Raw genomic sequence first — 20,722 nt, 5'->3', positions numbered from 1 at the left:
CCCTCCCTCCCAAGCTGAAGGTGAAACTCCCTCCCAAGCTGAAGGCGAAACTCCCTCCTTCCCAAGCTGATGGTGAAACTCCCTCCCAAGCTGAAGGTGAAACTCCCTCCCTTGCAAGCTGAAGGTGAAACTCCCTCCCTCGCAAGCTGAAGGTGAAACTCCCTCCCTCGCAAGCTGAAGGTGAAACTCCCTCCCTCGCAAGCTGAAGGTGAAACACCCTCCCTCCCAAGCTGAAGGTGAAACTCCCTCCCAAGCTGATGGTGAAACTCCCTCCCAAGCTGAAGGTGAAACTCCCTCCCAAGCTGAAGGTGAAAACTCCCTCCTCCCAAGCTGAAGGTGAAACTCCCTCCCTCCCAAGCTGAAGGTGAAACTCCCTCCCTCCCAAGCTGAAGGTGAAACTCCCTTCCTCCCAAGCTGAAGGTGAAACTCCCTCCCTCCCAAGCTGAAGGTGAAACTCCCTCCCTCCCAAGCTGAAGGTGAAACTCCCTCCCTCCCAAGCTGAAGGTGAAACTCCCTCCCTCCCAAGCTGAAGGTGAAACTCCCTCCCTCCCAAGCTGAAGGTGAAACTCCCTCCCTCCCAAGCTGATGGTGAAACTCCCTCCCAAGCTGAAGGTGAAACTCCCTCCTTCCCAAGCTGAAAGTGAAACTCCCTCCTTCCCAAGCTGATGGTGAAACTCCCTCCCAAGCTGAAGGTGAAACTCCCTCCCTCGCAAGCTGAAGGTGAAACTCCCTCCCTCGCAAGCTGAAGGTGAAACTCCCTCCCTCCCAAGCTGAAGGTGAAACTCCCTCCCAAGCTGATGGTGAAACTCCCTCCCAAGCTGAAGGTGAAACTCCTCCCAAGCTGAAGGTGAAACTCTCTCCCAAGCTGAAGGTGAAACTCCCTCCCTCCCAAGCTGAAGGTGAAACTCCCTTCCTCCCAAGCTGAAGGTGAAACTCCCTTCCTCCCAAGCTGAAGGTGAAACTCCCTTCCTCCCAAGCTGAAGGTGAAACTCCCTCCCTCCCAAGCTGAAGGTGAAACTCCCTTCCTCCCAAGCTGATGGTGAAACTCCCTCCCAAGCTGAAGGTGAAACTCCCTCCCTCCCAAGCTGAAGGTGAAACTCCCTCCCTCCCAAGCTGAAGGTGAAACTCCCTCCCTCCCAAGCTGAAGGTGAAACTCCCTCCCTCCCAAGCTGAAGGTGAAACTCCCTCCCTCCCAAGCTGAAGGTGAAACTCCCTCCCTCCCAAGCTGAAGGTGAAACTCCCTCCCTCCCAAGCTGATGGTGAAACTCCCTCCCAAGCTGAAGGTGAAACTCCCTCCCAAGCTGAAGGTGAAGGTGAAACTCCCTCCCTCCCAAGCTGAAGGTGAAACTCCCTCCCTCCCAAGCTGAAGGTGAAACTCCCTCCCTCCCAAGCTGATGGTGAAACTCCCTCCCTCCCAAGCTGATGGTGAAACTCCCTCCCTCCCAAGCTGAAGGTAGAACTCCCTCCCTCCCAAGCTGATGGTGAAACTCCCTCCCAAGCTGAAGGTGAAACTCCCTCCCAAGCTGAAGGTGAAACTCCCTCCCTCCCAAACTGATGTTTACATCTATAATGTTTATAAATCCACGAGGGAAGTGCACACATCATGGAGGAGAGAATCAGACCCAAAGGGAACCCTATTCCCTATATATAGTGCACTACTTTATACCACAGCCCTATGGCACCCTATTCCCTACATAGTGCACTACTATAGACCAGAGCCCTATGGCACCCTATTCCCTATATAGTGGTACTACTATAGACCAGAGCCCTATGGCACCCTATTCCATATATAGTGCACTACTTTAGACCAGAGCCCTATGGCACCCTATTCCCTATATAGTGCACTACTTTAGACCTGAACATTATATGGCCCTGGTCTAAAATAGTGCCCTATATATAGGGAATAGGTGCCATAGGGCTCTGGTCTAAAATAGTGCCCTATATATAGGGAATAGGGTGCCATAGGGCTCTGGTCTAAAATAGTGCCCTATATATAGGGAATAGGGTGTCATTGTAGACGCAGTGTTTGAATGTGTACTCTCCCAAACGGGCCTCCAGGCTCATTACAACAGAACTTGATGGGTTGGTAGCTGTATCAGACAAGGCAGAAGAAAGGTGTGTCAAAGTTTTAAAAACAAACATTCTGTACAAACATACACAGTTTTTTTTATTTTTAAAGCAGTGTGTGTGTGGGGGGGGGGCTGAATAGTGCAATGGTAAGCTTCTTCTGGTTAAACTTTTCCTTCTGCTACATAATGCCAAGGGGCAGTCTGAAGGCACCGAGTTGTTTACACGCAGTCACCGTGGAGACGGAGGGAGGAGCGTCCCGCCAATACAGTTACAACACAGTCACCGTGGGGACGGGACGGAGGACAGTCAGGTTCCTGCAGAGATGAGGGAGAGTAGAATGTTTTGTGATAAAACAATGATCTATAACTACAACAATATGGGTCCAGATTAAGGCTACTTGACTGTCAGAATGTAAATGAAACAACAGGATGATAAAGTCATTACCCAGTATAAAGTCACGCCACCGTGGCCCGGTCAGGCCCCTCCCACGCGATTTTCTCATGACTTTCGTTGGCGGCGGGGTCGGTGATTGGCTCGTGGCTTTCGCTGGCGGCGGGGTCGGTGATTGGCTCGTGGCTTTCGCTGGCGGCGAGGTCGGTGATTGGCTCATGGCTTTCGCTGGCGTCGGGGTCGGGGATTGGTTCGTGGCTTTCGCTGGCGGCGGGGTCTGTGATTGGCTCGTGGCCTTCCCTGAATTTTTCTGTTTGCCTCTCCTGTTCCTGGCTCGGACCTGGTTGTGCTCCTGAACCATCACCTCCTGCGGCGAGCCGCTAGACTCCTTCCAGGGAACTCTCCTCTTCCTTCTCTCCGTTTTCACAGCTTTGTCGTCCTCTCCGCTCCTCTCCTCCTGTCTGGTCTCGTCGTGGCAGTATGTGTCGTCTAGATTGACGGTGCAGACGTCCCACTCCTTCTCAACGGTGGACTCTGTGTCGGGGGAGTTGATCTTCTTGAGGAACACGCAACACTCCTTCAGTCTCTCTGGACTCCAGGCTTTAGAGCTGAGACGCTGCTGTTTGGTGAGGCCTGTCAGCTGGTCGGGGCTGCAGGGATGACTGGTCTCTGAGGAGGCAGGTAGACAGTGGTGATGTGGAGACCTGGTGTGCTCCTCCCTGGTCTGAGCAGAAGGCCAGACCTGGTGAGGTGAGTTGCTTTCCTCCACCAGGCTTCTCCTCCAGATCAGCCTGTTGGGCTGCTTGGCTCTGAGGGTCCAGGTGAGGAACTTTTCTCTGACTCTGAGCAGAGTGGTTCTGTACGTCCCGAGGGCCCTGACCTTCCTCCAAGGAGCTCTGAGACGCAGCCCGCCAGACGTCGGCCTCGCAGTGAACAGACGCCGCCTGGCATTCAGCTCTCTTCCACGTCGGAGCCGTTCCTGGGCCAGACGGAGCTGGGCGGGGCTCTTCGGCACAGCTTTGGCAAACTTCTTGATGTGTTTGCGTAGTCGCATTGTCTGCGGGCTGGGAAAGACGCTCTCCCTGCTGGCGTTCCGGGGGTAGTGCAGGAGCTCATAGGGGTTTCGGGAGCTGGTCTTCTTCACAATGCCCAGAGACTGAGTCTCAGTGGTCTGCATGAACCAGGAGGCCAGCCTCTCCACACTGCAGCGCCGGTCAAACAGCAGCCGCACTGCCGACCCAACCTCTGGCTTCCAGGAGGACAAAGAGTCGTCGTCGAGTCTCTGCTTGGCGGACATGATCGTCCCCGTCCTGGTGGTGTGGGTGGCAGCGGCAGCGACCCAGCTTTGGGATATGAGGCGGATCCTGCGAGCCAGCTCTTGGTTCAGGCTGTCCTGGTCGGAGGAGACGGGCCACCACCTCAACGCCTCGCTGGAGCTGGCCGGGAAAATGGAGTCTACCGAAACCCCCGCTACCTGGCTCAGGTCCTCACACAACACCCCTCCTCTTCCCTCGCTCCTACTCTCCTCCCTCCCGGACAGCAGCTCCTCCCGCCCTGGGGTGTCCTCTCCTCCCTCCTCCTTCCTCTTGCGATGGCTGCCCTTGCTGCTGGCCCTGTTGATCAGTAGCTGTCTGGATCGGCGCAGCAGGGCGGTACTGTGGCTCAGGGACCTAGAGGTGGAGGTGGCTACAGAGTGAAGCAGGTACACTGAAGGCTTCCTCACTCTCACAGAGTGACGCACTGCCAACACAGGAGGAGTCTGGGTCTGTCGCTCCCTCGCTCCATCCTTGGACTCTGTCGTTCTCTCTATCTGCATCCGAGAGGCGTCCTCGCTAGTCGGCGTGCTGCTGATTTTCCTGGGCTCTTTGGAAGGCTCGGGTTCAGGAAGGAGGGCTTTCCGCTGACAGAGCTTCTCCGGAGATTTCCTGTCCCGGTTCATGTGGATCTTGCGTTTCCCCGGCGACGTGGTGGTGACGGTAACGGAGATTCCGGAGATTTTGACCTTGGCGGGTCTCCCTGGACGACGCATGGCCGCGGTACACTGCAGCTTCTGGCACTTGATAATGTTGCTGCTGTTGCTGGCGTGGGGAGCGAACCTCTTCTCCTTCACCGGTCTGACGAAGTTCAGATCCATCAGCTGCTCTGTAGCCTGGAGACAAGCAGCCTCCTCCGACACTGTCCTCTTGGTCCTGTGGGAACGTCCGTACACCACGGTGATCTTCAGGTTCCTGTTGGCTGGGTCTCTCTCCTCATTGCCCTCCTCCCCGGTGCTGCAGCCTAAAGGAACTCCACTGGACTGGTCCTGACCACCCTGCCTGGAGCCACAGCTCAGCTCTACACCCCTTTGCTTGGGCGGGCGGCCGATTGGCCTCTTGGCCCTCTTCTCCAGCTGGGGGCCCAGCTTCTTGGGACGTCCCGGACGTCGCTTTGTGGGGGTGGTTTCACGAAAAGGAGGCGAGCCGTCTCCGTTCTGGGACCCGGGAGAGCGTTTTGGCGGGCTACCCCCCTCTCCTCCTCTCGTTGTTCCACACAGCTTTGGTGATGACGATATGGTGTTCTTGGGTGGACTCCTGGTCTGGAGGGGACTCCTGGTCTGGGGTGGACTCCTGGTCTGGGGTGGACTCCTGGTCTTGGTCGGTGGACTCCTGGTCTGGAGGGGACTCCTGGTCTGGGGTGGACTCCTGGTCTTCGGTGGACTCCTGGTCTGGAGGGGACTCCTGGTCTTCGGTGGACTCCTGGTCTTCGGTGGATTATGAGTCTTCTCTGGGGTCTTCTCTGGACTTCCAGCCCACGATGACTCCTCACAGGGGTCAAAGGTCTCCTGTCCATGCCAGCTGGATCCTGGTGCAGCCGCCTTCAGGGTGTACCTCACCCCCTCCTCACCCACTACTGCAGACACAAACATCAGCTTGATGGGGCTGATGTACTGAGGCTGACCAGTGGGGACCTCTGGCCTGGAGGCTGTCTGAGGGCTCGCTGGTTGGAACTGTTGGCCGGAGTGGGAGGAGCGTAAGCGCCCAAAAGGTTTGGCTGCTCTGAGCCTAACGTCTGCCCTGTTCTGGGAGCGCTGTTTAGGGGGACTCTGCTGCTCAGAGGAAGCTGCAGTGACGGGAATCACCTGACCTCGTCTCTGTGACTCACGGTCTGAACTCTGACCTCTTGCTGTTGATCTACAGCCTCTGCCTCCCCTCCTCTCCTGACTGACATCCTCAGGACTGGATGCCAGCGGTAATTCCTCTTCTCTTGCTTCGCCCAACCCCTCAGCCGTGTCTGTGTCCGAGGACGGGGAGTCTGTGCGATTGGTGTTGGGGGCATTGAGTGGTTGCCGATCCTTTGGCGCCCTCTGGGCGGAGAAGATCCTCTCTGAGAAACAGGCAGCAGAATACATCATCCTGGGCTCTGTGACGTAGGAGGAGAACCGCTGGGGAGGGACGATGCTCCTCCTGGACCTCCCAGCCTCGCTGCTCCTCCCCACCACCACCTGGCTGCTGCAGCCTGGCTGGGACCTGCTGCCTCTCCTGGTTCTGCAGGGGTGGGAAGGGCTATTCCTGGCTGACACTCTGCTACTGTCCTTGCTGCTGCCTGCTGTCTCCTCCTCTTCCTCTCTACTCCTCTCAGGAAGACCACTGCTGGTACTACCTGGTGACTCCTCCTCTTCCTCTCTACTCCTCTCAGGAAGACCACTGCTGGTACTACCTGGTGACTCCTCCTCTTCCTCTCTACTCCTCTCAGGAAGACCACTGCTGGTACTACCTGGTGACTCCTCCTCTTCCTCTCTACTCCTCTCAGGAAGACCACTGCTGGTACTACCTGGTGACTCCTCTTCCTCTCTACTCCTCTCAGGAAGACCACTGCCATGGTCACAGGTGCTGCTGGTACTACCTGGTGACTCCTCCTCTTCCTCTCTACTCCTCTCAGGAAGACCACTGCTGGTACTACCTGGTGACTCCTCCTCTCTCCTCTTCTCAGGGAGGTCACTCCTACTGCTGTCCTGACAGGTGATGTTCCAGCTCTCTGGTTTGTGTTGGTCCTCCTGCGGGGGACTCTGTTGTGTAGAGGAGAGGACTGGGGGTTTCTCCATCTCCTCCTTCATGCCGACTCTATCCTTCGTGACTCTCACTGGACCTACCTTCTCTGCTGTCACCTTCTCCGTCGCGCCCTCCTTCACTCTACCGGTCTCTCCCTCCTTCACTCTACCGGTTTCTCCCTCCTTCACTCTACCGGTCTCTCCCTCCTTCACTCTACCAGTCTCACCCTCCTTCACTCTACCGGTTTCTCCCTCCTTCACTCTACCGGTCTCTCCCTCCTTCACTCTACCAGTCTCACCCTCCTTCACTCTACCGGTCTCACCCTCCTTCACTCTACCGGTCTCGCCCTCCTTCACTCTACCGGTCTCGCCCTCCTTCACTCTACCGGTCTCGCCCTCCTCCTCTGTGATTCTGTCTATCTCTGCTGTAACAGGGGTTGGTTCAGGTGAGGAGCAGGTAGAAAAGGGCGTGGCACTGCGGCTCTTGTTCTTCCCTAGCGACAGCCTCCTGCCCAGCGATTGGTTCAGCCTGGCCAGCTCCCGTTTGATTAGCAAAGTCTGGCGCCGGGTGGACGACTGGTCGGGCAAAGTCGCCATGGCAGCCAGGGCCTCCTGTCGCCGCCGGGAACGCGTCCGAGGTGGCTGGCTCTCGTTGTTGTCATGGTGATGCAACATGTCGTTTAGGCTGTAGTCGCTGCCGCCACCCGTGTTCAGAACGGTGGTGATGATCTCACTCAGGTGGGCGTCGGCCTGGGACTCTGCAATGTGCTGATTGGCTGAGGTCGTCAGGTGGGGATCCTTCTCTAGGTTGTGATTGGCTAAGGCAGAGCTGAGTGGAGGATCCTTCTCCTGGGGCCTGATTGTCTTTAGTTTGTCACTGAAACGCTCCACCAGGTCCTGCTGCTCCCTGTCCTCACCCACCGCCCCACCACACCCAGCCTCCTCTTCTTTTTCCCCCTCCTGCTGCAGAAGAGAGGGAGGCTTGTCTTCCTCCTTACCGTCCATGTCTGAGGGTATGGGGGAGAGAGGGGGAGGAGAGGGGGTGCGGGATCGCTCTCTCTTGAGGACAGGGCACTCGCTTCCTCCTCCTCCTCCCGGGGCTGTGTGTCTGACCGGGGCCAGGTAGGTGTGTTCTGAGCAGCAGGAGGCGCAGGGCTGGGGGTTGGAGCAACAGACAGAGGCCACGGGACAGACTGAGGGATTAGGACACAGAGCGGAGGATGAACGAGAAGAGGAGGACGTGAAAGAGCACAGAGAAGAGGAGGAGCGAACCCCAGTGGTGATGTGTCCCAGGGACAGGCTCTGGCAGGACAGGCAGCGGAGGCTCTGGAGGCAGAAACAGACAGGAGGCAGCCAGCAGCAACAGCCTGGACCACCTGGTGTCTTCCAGTCAGTCGGACGCGTGGCTCCACTACGGCTCCAACAGCCAGTGAAGGAAGGAGGAGAGGAAGTGTCGTCCTGTTGTTTGGCCACCAGGTGGCCGCAGAGAGGGTCTGGGGGCGGGACGAGGCGGCGATGGGCGTCTCTGTAGGCCAATGATAGACGGTGCTGCTGGTGGGCGAGCCTCAGGATTCGCTGGAGCAGAGAGCGATGGGCGGGGCATAACGTGGAGCGCACCGCCTCCAGAGCAGAGCTCCTCTCACTTGGGGCATCGGGCATCCCAGCATCCTCTGCTTCCCTCTGGGGTTCATCCGGGGGCAACAGGGAGCTAGAGATAGACAGGGGAAAAATCTTTAATTTAATTTAAAAGGAGCCGCTTCATTAGATTCACCAACTAAACCGTAGGACTCTTATGGAGAATCATTACCATCACAGAAACAATGACCACACAACAGAAGTCGGTTTATTAATGAAGGCAGAGAGGCTTTATACCAGCGCAGAACAGACGGTCAACAACTCTAACCCACCAGTCAACACAAAGCACTGGTGGTCTCATATGGAAAAAAATCTACTTAAATTTAGCAATATTTTATATTTGAGATTCTTCAACGTAGCTACCCTTTGCCTTGACAGCTTTGCACATTCTTGGCATTCTCTCAACCAGCTTCATGAGGTAGTCATCTGGAATGCATTTCAATTAACAGGTGTGCCTTAAGTTAATTTGTGGAATTTCTTTCCTTCTTAATGCGTTTTAGCCAATCAGTTGTGTTGTGACAAGGTAGGTGTGGTATACAGAAGAAAGCCCTATTTGGTAAAAGACCAAGTCCATATTATGGCAAGAACAGCTCAAATAAGTACAGCCTGTCTTTATAGAGGCGACCCCCATAAGGGTTAAGAGGTGATAACAGCCCCCATAAGGGTTGAGTGGTGATAACAGCCCCCCCCCATAAGGGTTGATAAGGGTTGAGAGGTGATAACAGCCCCCATAAGGGTTGAGAGGTGATAACAGCCCCCATAAGGGTTAAGAGGTGATAACAGCCCCCATAAGGGTAACAGCCCCCATAAGAGGTGATAACAGCCCCCATAAGGGTTAAGAGGTGATAACAGCCTGTCTTTATAGAGGCGACCCCATAAGCGTTGAGAGGTGATAACAGCCTGTCTTTATAGAGGCGACCCCCATAAGGTTTGAGAGGTGATAACAGCCTGTCTTTATAGAGGCGACCCCCATAAGGGCTTGAGAGGTGATAACAGCCCCCATAAGGGTTGAGAGGTGATAACAGCCCCCATAAGGGTTGAGAGGTGATAACAGCCTGTCTTTATAGAGGCGACCCCCATAAGGGTTGAGAGGTGATAACAGCCTGTCTTTATAGAGGCGGGTTGAGAGGTGATAACCCCCATAAGGGTTGAGAGGTGATAACAGCCTGTCTTTATAGAGGCGACCCCCATAAGGGTTGAGAGGTGATAACAGCCTGTCTTTATAGGGTTGAGGCGACCCCCCCATAAGGGTTGAGATAACAGGTGTTAACAGCCCCCATAAGGGCTGAGAGGTGATAACAGCCGCCCATAAGGGCTGAGAGGTGATAACAGCCCCCATAAGGGCTGAGAGGTGATAACAGCCTGTCTTTATAGAGGCGACCCCCATAAGGGTTGAGAGGTGTTAACAGCCCCCATAAGGGCTGAGAGGTGATAACAGCCGCCCATAAGGGCTGAGAGGTGATAACAGCCCCCCATAAGGGCTGAGAGGTGATAACAGCCCCCCATAAGGGTTGATAACAGGTGATATAGAGCCCCCATAAGGGTTGAGAGGTGATAACAGCCTGTCTTTATAGAGGCGAGACCCCCATAAGGGTTGAGAGGTGTTAACAGCCCCCATAAGGGCTGAGAGGTGATAAACAGCCGCCCATAAGGGCAGCCTGTCTTTATAGAGGTGATAAACAGCCCCCATAAGGGCTGAGAGGTGATAACAGCCCCCATAAGGGTTGAGAGGTGATAACAGCCTGTCTTTATAGAGGACCCCCATAAGGGTTGAGAGGTGATAACAGCCTGTCTTTATAGAGGGTTGAGAGGTGATAACAGCCTGTCTTTACCCCCATAAGGGTTGAGAGGTGATAACAGCCTGTCTTTATAGAGGCGACCCCCATAAGGGTTGAGAGGTGATAACAGCCTGTCTTTATAGAGGGCGAGAGGTGATAACCCCTTTATAGAGGCGACCCCATAAGGGTTGAGAGGTGATAACAGCCTGTCTTTATAGAGGCGACCCCCATAAGGGTTGAGAGGTGATAACAGCCTGTCTTTATAGAGGCGACCCCCATAAGGGTTAAGAGGTGATAACAGCCTGTCTTTATAGATAAGGCGATAGAGGCCCCCCATAAGGGTTGAGAGGTGATAACAGCCTGTCTTTATAGAGGCGACCCCCATAAGGGTTGAGTGTCTAGGAACAGTGGGTCAACTGGTCTAGGAACAGTGGGTTTGTTTGTTTGTTTTTAAATATACTTAAGTATCAAAAAAAATAAAAAATATTAAGCAAAGGACACACCCCAACACTAATTTCAAATTCCTTATCATTTACAGATGTCCAGGGACACACCCCAACACTCTGACATCATTTACAGATGTCCAGGGGACACACCCCAACACTCTGACATCATTTACAGATGTCCAGGGGACACACCCCAACACTCTGACATCATTTACAGATGTCCAGGGGACACACCCCAACACTCTGACATCATTTACAGATGTCCAGATGGGACACACCCCAACACTCTGACATCATTTACAGATGTCCAGGGACACACCCCAACACTCTGACATCATTTACAGATGTCCAGGGACACACACCCCCAACACTCTGACATCATTTACAGATGTCCAGGGGACACACCCCAACACTCTGACATCATTTACAGATGTCCAGGGGACACACCCCAACACTCTGACATCATTTACAGATGTCCAGGGTCCAGGGACACACCCCAACACTCTGACATCATTTACAGATGTCCAGGGACACACCCCAACACTCTGACATCATTTACAGATGTCATTTACAGGGGGACACACCCCAACACTCTGACATCATTTACAGATGTCCAGGGGACACACCCCAACACTCTGACATCATTTACAGATGTCCAGGGGACACACCCCAACACTCTGACATCATTTACAGATGTCCAGGGGACACACCCCAACACTCTGACATCATTTACAGATGTCCAGGGGACACAACACTCTGACATCATTTACAGATGTCCAGGGGACACACCCCAACACTCTGACATCATTTACAGATGTCCAGGGGACACACCCCAACACTCTGACATCATTTACAGATGTCCAGGGGACACACCCCAACACTCTGACATCATTTACAGATGTCCAGGGGACACACCCCAACACTCTGACATCATTTACAGATGTCCAGGGGACACACCCCAACACTCTGACATCATTTACAGATGTCCAGGGGACACACCCTGACAACACTCTGACATCATTTACAGATGTCCAGGGGACACACCCCCAACACTCTGACATCATTTACAGATGTCCAGGGGACACAGATGTCCAGGGGACACCCCAACACTCTGACATCTAAGCATTCAAAATGGGAACAGTACTTTTTGGGCGACATCAGAGAAAAATGTATTTACAGATGTCCAGGGGACACACCCCAACACTCTGACATCATTAAAAATGACATTATTTTCTTTAGGAATGTAGAGAAGTAAAAGTTGTCCAAAATATAAAATAGTAAAGTACAGATACCCCCAAACCACAAATCCAAATACTTTAACATACTACTTAAGTACTGCTAGAGTACCAGCTTCTTCCCGATTCAGTCAGCATCACCTCCTAGTGGTCTAAATGGGGCAAGTACTGGAGACAATAAATACATTTATTAATATAACATTTCAAATCCCAACTCATTTAGAGCAGAGCAACACGGCATCAAAGGGCCTCTTTAAAGATGTTTTATTTATTTTAACACAAATCAATCAAAATAATATTTTTAAAAATCACAGACCTGAAGCAAAATGTAGAAAGAAAAAGATTTCAGCAAAACTAAACGCTTCACTACAACAATTAAACATTTATCATTCAGAGTCGATGTATCATTCAAATCGATGTATCAAATAACTGATTTCTGTTCAGGTATTTATTTTAAATATGTAGACAGTTGGAAACAACAAAGAAATCACCTGAAGATGTACACAAGGCTGTTACTGGTATTGAGGAGTGTAACCATGGTAATACCGCAGTAGAACCTCGTCTGGGTTTGGGGTCGGTCAGTGTAACCATGGTAATACTTCAGTAGAACCTCGTCTGAGTTTGGGTCGGTCAGTGTAACCATGGTAATACGGTCAGTGTATTCAGAGCATGAACATATCCTGAGTTAGTAAAGAAATACGAAATGGAACAGATTGGATTCATCAGGAGGGGAGGGAGTGTCCCCAGAGAGGTGAGATGTACACAAGGCTGTTACTGGTATTGAGGAGTGTAACCATGGTAATACCGCAGTAGAACCTCGTCTGGGTTTGGGGTCGGTCAGTGTAACCATGGTAATACCGCAGTAGAACCTAGTCTGAGTTTGGGTCGGTCAGTGTAACCATGGTAATACCGCATTAGAACCTAGTCTGAGTTTGGGTCGGTCAGTGTAACCATGGTAATACCGCATTAGAACCTAGTCTGAGTTTGGGTCGGTCAGTGTAACCATGGTAATACGGTCAGTGTATTCAGAGCATGAACATATCCTGAGTTAGTAAAGAAATACGAAATGGAACAGATTGGATTCATCAGGAGGGGAGTGTCCCCAGAGAGGTGAGACTACACCATCTAGACTAGTGTCAGTCATCAGGAGGGGAGTGTCCCCAGAGAGGTGAGACTACACCATCTAGACTAGTGTCAGTCATCAGGAGGGAAGGGGAGTGTCCCCAGAGAGGTGAGACTACACCATCTAGACTAGTGTCAGTCATCAGGAGGGGAGGGGAGTGTCCCCAGAGAGATGAGACTACACCATCTAGACTAGTGTCAGTCATCAGGAGGGGAGTGTCCCCAGAGAGGTGAGACTACACCATCTAGACTAGTGTCAGTCATCAGGAGGGAGGGAGTGTCCCCAGAGAGGTGAGACTACACCATCTAGACTAGTGTCAGTCATCAGGAGGGGGAGTGTCCCCAGAGAGGTGAGACTACACCATCTAGACTAGTGTCAGTCATCAGGAGGGGAGGGAGTGTCCCCAGAGAGGTGAGACTACACCATCTGGACTAGTGTCAGTCATCAGGAGGGAAGTGTCCCCAGAGAGGTGAGACTACACCATCTAGACTAGTGTCAGTCATCAGGAGGGAGGGAGTGTCCCCAGAGAGGTGAGACACCACCATCTAGACTAGTGTCAGTCATCAGGAGGGGAGGGGAGTGTCCTCAGGCGTGAGACATATGATCACTGTCCCAAATGTCACCCTATATATATATATATATATAGTGCACTCCTATAGACCAGAGCCCTATTCCCTATATAGTGCACTACTATAGACCAGAACCCTATTCCCTATATAGTGGTACTACTATAGACCAGATCCCTATTCCCTATATAGTGGTACTACTATAGACCAGAGCCCTATTCCTATATAGTGGTACTACTTTAGACCAGAGCCTTATTCCCTATATAGTGGTACTACTATAGACCAGAGCCTTATTCCCTATATAGTGGTACTACTATAGACCAGAGCCCTATTCCCTATATAGTGGTACTACTTTAGACCAGAGCCCTATTCCCTATATAGTGGTACTACTTTAGACCAGAGCCCTACTCCCTATATAATGGCACTACTATAGACCCCATTCCCTATATAATGGTACTACTATAGACCCTATTCCCTATATAGTACACTACTATAGACCAGAGCCCTATTCCCTATATAGTACACTACTATAGACCAGAGCCTTATTCCCTATATAGTGGTACTACTTTAGACCAGAGCCCTATTCCCTATATAGTGGTACTACTTTAGACCAGAGCCTTATTCCCTATATAGTGGTACTACTATAGACCCTATTCCCTATATAGTGGTACTACTATAGACCCTATTCCCTATATAGTGGTACTACTATAGACCCTATTCCCTATATAGTGGTACTACTATAGACCCTATTCCCTATATAGTGGTACTACTATAGACCCTATTCCCTATATAGTGGTACTACTATAGACCCTATTCCCTATATAGTGTACTACTATAGACCCTATTCCCTATATAGTGGTACTACTATAGACCCTATTCCCTATATAGTGGTACTACTATAGACCCTATTCCCTATATAGTGGTACTACTATAGACCCTATTCCCTATATAGTGGTACTACTATAGACCCTATTCCCTATATAGTGGTACTACTATAGACCCTATTCCCTATATAGTGTACTACTATAGACCCTATTCTACTATAGACCAGAGACTTGTTCCTACTATAGACCCTATTCCCTATATAGTGGTACTACTATAGACCAGAGCCCTATTCCCTAGATAGTGTACTACTATAGACCCTATTCCCTAGATAGTGGTACTACTATAGACCCTATTCCCTAGATAGTGGTACTACTATAGACCCTATTCCCTATATAGTGGTACTACTATAGACCCTATTCCCTAGATAGTGCTCCTGGCCTGCTGGATGCCTTTGAGAGTTTAAAAGGTCCATTGCAGCCATTTTGTTTTTTGTCTCAATATCAAATCGTTTCTGGGTAACATTTAAGTACCTCATGGTGATTGTTTTCAATTAAAATGTTCAAAAATAAATAAATAATTCTTAGCAAAGAGCAATTTCTCAAGCAAGACTTTAGCTGGAGCTGTCTGGGAGGGGTCTCCGTGGGGAGAGAAAAGTGACAACTTTTATTAGCTTTTTATTAAAAATGTTATGTCCCTGAGTCCAACGTGAAGGAAGTTAGAGGTAGTTTTGTGAGCCGATGCTAACTAGCATTAGCGCAATGTCTGTAAGTCTATGAGTATCTGCTAGCATTCTAGTAGGTGTAATAACTGGAAGTCTATGGGTATCTGCTAGAATGTGATCCAATCCCCATAGACTTCCAGTCATTACACCTACTAGAATGCTAGCTGTTCCCATAGACGTCCAGTCATTGCGCTAATGCTAGTTAGCAACTTCTTTCAAACTGCACACAGACATATAAAAAATGGTATCCGCGAGACTCTGGGGAAATAGATAATATCCTGTAAGTGTCCCTTTAAAAATGCCCCTTATAGGCTTCATAGTGTCTCTTAAACTCTGTAGGTTTAAGAGAAGAGGATTCAGTGAGGGTGACAACAACACAAAGATGTCTCAGGTCCCGTTAAAAAAAAAAATCCTTCTGTTCTAAACAGCAGTAAATGGCTTGTTGTTATCCTTCACAGGGTGGTCGTTGAGAAAGTAGAGGTTCATACAGGAATCTGTCCATGTTCAGATCAGAGACGTTGTGAGACCAGAGACGTTATGAGACCAGAGACGTTATGAGACCAGAGACGTTATGAGACCAGAGACGTTATGAGACCAGAGACGTTATGAGACCAGAGACGTTATGAGATCAGAGACGTTATGAGACCAGAGACGTTATGAGACCAGAGACGTTATGAGACCAGAGACGTTATGAGACCAGAGACGTTATGAGACCAGAGACGTTATGAGACCAGAGACGTTATGAGACCAGAGACGTTATGAGACCAGAGACGTTGTGAGACCAGAGACGTTGTGAGACCAGAGACGTTGTGAGACCAGAGACGTTGTGAGACCAGAGACGTTATGAGATCAGAGACGTTATGAGATCAGAGACGTTATGAGACCAGAGACGTTATGAGACCAGAGACGTTATGAGACCAGAGACGTTATGAGACCAGACGTTATGAGACCAGAGACGTTATGAGACCAGAGACGTTATGAGACCAGAGACGTTATGAGACCACAGACGTTATGAGACCAGAGACGTCATGAGACCAGAGACGTCATGAGACCAGAGACGTTATGAGACCAGAGACGTTATGAGACCACAGACGTTATGAGACCACAGGCGTTATGAGACCAGAGACGTTATGAGACCAGAGACGTTATGAGACCAGAGACGTTATGAGACCAGAGACGTTATGAGACCAGAGACGTTGTGAGACCAGAGACGTTATGAGACCAGAGACGTTGTGAGACCAGAGACGTTATGAGACCAGAGACGTTATGAGACCAGAGACGTTATGAGACCAGAGACGTTATGAGACCAGAGATAGGCTGAGAGGTTAATGAAAGAGCAGCATTAAGTGGGAGGAATTACAGAAACCCCCCCAACACCCTGAAAATTGTGTTTTGGTCCAATAGCAACAGCTCCTTCTGAGATGCCCAATACCAGAGAAGATAGAAAACAGAGAGAGAGAGATCAATAGCTAATACAACAGCTCCTTCTGAGATGCCCAATACCAAAGATGATAGAAAACAGAGAGATCAATAGCTAATACAACAGCTCCTTCTGAGATGCCCAATACCAAAGATGATAGAAAACAGAGAGAGATCAATAGCTAATACAACAGCTCCTTCTGAGATGCCCAATACCAGAGATGATAGAAAACAGGGAGAGAGAGAGATCAATAGCTAATACAACAGCTCCTTCTGAGATGCCCAATACAAGAGAAGATAGAAAACAGGGAGAGAGAGATCAATAGCTAATACAACAGCTCCTTCTGAGATGCCCAATACCAGAGAAGATAGAAAACAGGGAGAGAGAGAGATCAATAGCTAATACAACAGCTCCTTCGGAGATGCCCAATACCAGAGAAGATAGAAAACAGGGAGAGAGAGAGATCAATAGCTAATACAACAGCTCCTTCGGAGATGCCCAATACCAGAGATGATAGAAAACAGGGAGAGATGGGAGTTGACAGCAGCAGTGAGGAACATTTAAAAGACAAGAGGATCAACGCTGTATATAACATCCGTATACAATCCAATGTGAATCTTTAACTAGGTCCAGTAGAGTGGACTCTCTGGCCAAACCAGGGACACATTAACTACCAGGTAGACATGGACAACCAGCTGACCTGAAGATTGGATTTAAAATACACCTGACTTAGGGGCCTCCCGGGTGACGCAGTGGTCTAAGGCCAACACAGATTCTGGGTTCGAGCCCGGGTTCTGTCGCAGGCGGCCGCGACCGGGAGGTCCATGGGGCGGCGCACAGGGACCTGGGTAATATAACCTGGTCTGCATGGACACACAGTGACCTGGGTAATATAACCTGGTCTGCATGGACACACAGTGACCTGGGTAATATAACCTGGTCTGCATGGACACACAGTGACCTGGGTAATATAACTTGGTCTGCATGGACACACAGTGACCTGGGAAATATAACCTGGTCTGCATGGACACACAGTGACCTGGGTAATATAACCTGGTCTGCATGGACACACAGTGACCTGGGTAATATAACCTGGTCTGCATGGACACACAGTGACCTGGGTAATATAACCTGGTCTGCATGGACACACAGTGACCTGGGTAATATAACCTGGTCTGCATGGACGCACAGTGACCTGGGTAATATAACCTGGTCTGCATGGACACACAGTGACCTGGGTAATATAACCTGGTCTGCATGGACACACAGTGACCTGGGTAATATAACTTGGTCTGCATGGACACACAGTGACCTGGGAAATATAACCTGGTCTGCATGGACACACAGTGACCTGGGTAATATAACCTGGTCTGCATGGACACACAGTGACCTGGGTAATATAACCTGGTCTGCATGGACACACAGTGACCTGGGTAATATAACCTGGTCTGCATGGACACACAGTGACCTGGGTAATATAACCTGGTCTGCATGGACACACAGTGACCTGGGTAATATAACCTGGTCTGCATGGACACACAGTGACCTGGGTAATATAACCTGGTCTGCATGGACACACAGTGACCTGGGTAATATAACCTGGTCTGCATGGACACACAGTGACCTGGGTAATATAACCTGGTCTGCATGGACACACAGTAACCTGGGTAATATAACCTGGTCTGCATGGACACACAGTGACCTGGGTAATATAACCTGGTCTGCATGGACACACAGTGACCTGGGTAATATAACCTGGTCTGCATGGACACACAGTGACCTGGGTAATATAACCTGGTCTGCATGGACACACAGGGACCTGGGTAATATAACCTGGTCTGCATGGACACACAGTGACCTGGGTAATATAACCTGGTCTGCATGGACACACAGTGACCTGGGTAATATAACCTGGTCTGCATGGACACACAGTGACCTGGGTAATATAACCTGGTCTGCATGGACACAGTGACCTGGGTAATATAACCTGGTCTGCATGGACACACAGTGACCTGGGTAATATAACCTGGTCTGCATGGACACACAGTGACCTGGGTAATATAACCTGGTCTGCATGGACACACAGTGACCTGGGTAATATAACCTGGTCTGCATGGACACACAGTGACCTGAATGTAACTGTCTGTTTTTATAAAGGCCTTGTGATTAACATCAGACCTGGGGGGTCAATATGATACATTGGTCAAATAGATGGAGGTGTGCTCGATTTACCTCGATTAGGCAACAAATGGTACCAGAAGTCCAGAAATCTACAAACTCTGCATGTCAAGCGAAAACAAAACCAAGCGCACCAAGTATTTATGAAATTTATGAAGTATTTATGAAATCTGTATTGGACCCAGATCCACAAAACATTCTCCTGTTCTGTTGGAGGTCGAGAAGAGTTCAGGTGTTGTTGGTTCTAGACTCGAATGTTCTGTAGTCTAGAACCTGTAGGTGGCAGCGTTAGTCCCTGAGTCGGTGGAACCCGGCAAAGTCCGGAGGTTGCCGTGCGGTCGTAGTCGTGACGATGACGGGCCTCCTCTTGGGCGGTATCTTGAGGGTTCCGTTGCGCTCTTTGACCTTGTACTCCAGCGTGCTGTGAGGTATCCCATAAACCACCTGGGCCTTGGAAACGCTCATCCTGCCCCCCATCACCATGGTGATAGCCTCCTCTAGCAGGTCGTGGTCGTACTGCCGGTAGCGCCCGCGCTTCTTCCTGGACTGCTTGTTCTCCCCGCTATGCTCCGCCCCTTCCTCAGGATCGTCCAATGAGGAGCAGCGGTGGTGGGGTGAGAGGTCAGGCAGGTCGAGGGAGGGCAGTAGGGAGCGGTGGAGTCTCAGCAGAGAGGAAGAGGTAGCAGCGATATTAGTGGTGGTGGTGCCATGGTGTGGTGGGGGGTGGTAGTGCAGGGGCTCAGCCAGGCTACAAGGCTCAGGGAGAGGGGCAGCTGGTCTGGAGCGCGATCTGACCTGGGGGATACGGAGGTGGAGCTCCTCTCTGAGCTGGGGGGGTAGAGACCGGGACAAAACTCTCTGCAGGCCATGCCGGGTCAGACAAGACGAAGAGGAGGGAAGGAAGAGCATCTCTCCGTTCTCCTCCCTCGCTCCCAGCTCCGCCCAGGCCGCCACCCTCTGCAACACCAGCCGCACCTCCTCGCCGTGCGCCGCCACATCCTGTGAGGTCACATCCTCCCCCAGCTCTGAGCGCAGGATTCCAAGGGGGATCCCGTAGAGAAGGGCAGCTCTGTTCTCCAGGAGACGACCAGACCTCACGTCTCTCAGAGCCTTGGACAGCAGCCCCTCAGACAGCTCACTGGACCTCTGGGCATGGTGTTCCTCGGTCTGGTACGCCCCGGCTGCTCCCCAACACTGCTGCTGCCTCCTAGTGGGGGGAGGACCAAACACCACCGTCAGGATCAGGGAAGGGGAGAGACTCCTTTATGTCGTGTTGGGAACACCACTGTACACGGTCTGTCATGAGCTGACGTCATCTGTGACAGCATTGTCTGTGAGCGACATCTCTGCGTGACTGTCATATGAAGAGAGGCAGTGACATCATCTCTGTGCGACTGTCATATGAAGAGAGGCAGTGACATCATCTCTGTGAGATTGTCATATGAAGAAAAGGGGTGACACCATCTCTGTGCGACTGTCATATGAAGAAAGGGGGTGACATCATCTCTGTGTGTCTGTCATATGAAGAAAGGGAGTGACATCATCTCTGTGTGTCTGTCATATGAAGAAAGGGAATGACATCATATCTGTGCGACTGTCACATTGGGCGGCAGGGTAGCCTAGTGGTTAGAGTGTTGGACTAGTAACCAAAAGGTTGCAAGTTCAAATCCCCGAGCTGACAAGCTACAAATCTGTCGTTCTGCCCCTGAACAAGGCAGTTAACCCACTGTTCCTAGGCCGTCATTGAAAATAAGAATTTGTTCTTAACTGACTTGCCTGGTTAAATAAAGATTTTTTTTGTAAATGAAGAGAGGCAGTGACATCATCTCTGTGCGACTGTCACATTGAAGAGAGCCAGTGACATCATCTCTGTGCGACTGTCACATTGAAGACAGGTTTGCAGTTAATCCCTGTCCAGTATTTTGGTTAAAGGATTTCTGATCCACAACGTCATTAGGAAACAGGAACGATCCAGTCTGTGACGTTACGCTGTCTCACAGCCACGTGTTTCTGTGTGTCAGTCTGACTAGCTGTGACAGATCCAGCCAGCTGCACTGTGTTCTAGGTACCAACAGGTGTTGAAACAGGCAGGTACAACCTGATTACATGGATATATACACACATCCCATACATCCCCATTCCATTATTCAACTCACTGTCCAAGTCTACAGCCTGGCTATACTGATACCAGAGGACTGTCCCAATTCATCCACCACTAGACAGACAGTCTACAGCCTGGCTATACTGATACCAGAGGACTGTCCCAATTCATCCACCACTAGACAGACAGTCTACAGCCTGGCTATAC

At 50.9% G+C, this 20,722-nt stretch overlaps 1 protein-coding gene across 1 annotated transcript; it reads right to left on the bottom strand.

Annotated features, from left to right (window-relative positions):
* Positions 1-2,170: 2,170 nt before the first annotated feature.
* LOC121838634 (serine/arginine repetitive matrix protein 2-like) lies at positions 2,171-8,239 on the bottom strand. The gene is made up of 3 exons (XM_042314246.1): positions 6,385-8,239; positions 2,515-6,198; positions 2,171-2,384 (listed from the first exon to the last, which is right to left on the bottom strand). The coding sequence occupies exons 1-3, from the start codon at positions 8,144-8,146 to the stop codon at positions 2,377-2,379; spliced, it is 5,454 nt and encodes a 1,817-aa protein (XP_042170180.1). The 5' UTR covers positions 8,147-8,239; the 3' UTR covers positions 2,171-2,376.
* Positions 8,240-20,722: the final 12,483 nt, after the last annotated feature.

This window comes from Oncorhynchus tshawytscha, unplaced genomic scaffold, assembly GCF_018296145.1.
Source record: "Oncorhynchus tshawytscha isolate Ot180627B unplaced genomic scaffold, Otsh_v2.0 Un_contig_5476_pilon_pilon, whole genome shotgun sequence".
Taxonomy (NCBI): domain Eukaryota; kingdom Metazoa; phylum Chordata; class Actinopteri; order Salmoniformes; family Salmonidae; genus Oncorhynchus; species Oncorhynchus tshawytscha.
Note: the sequence above shows the minus strand (reverse complement) of the source record. Positions and strands in the feature narration are given on the sequence as shown.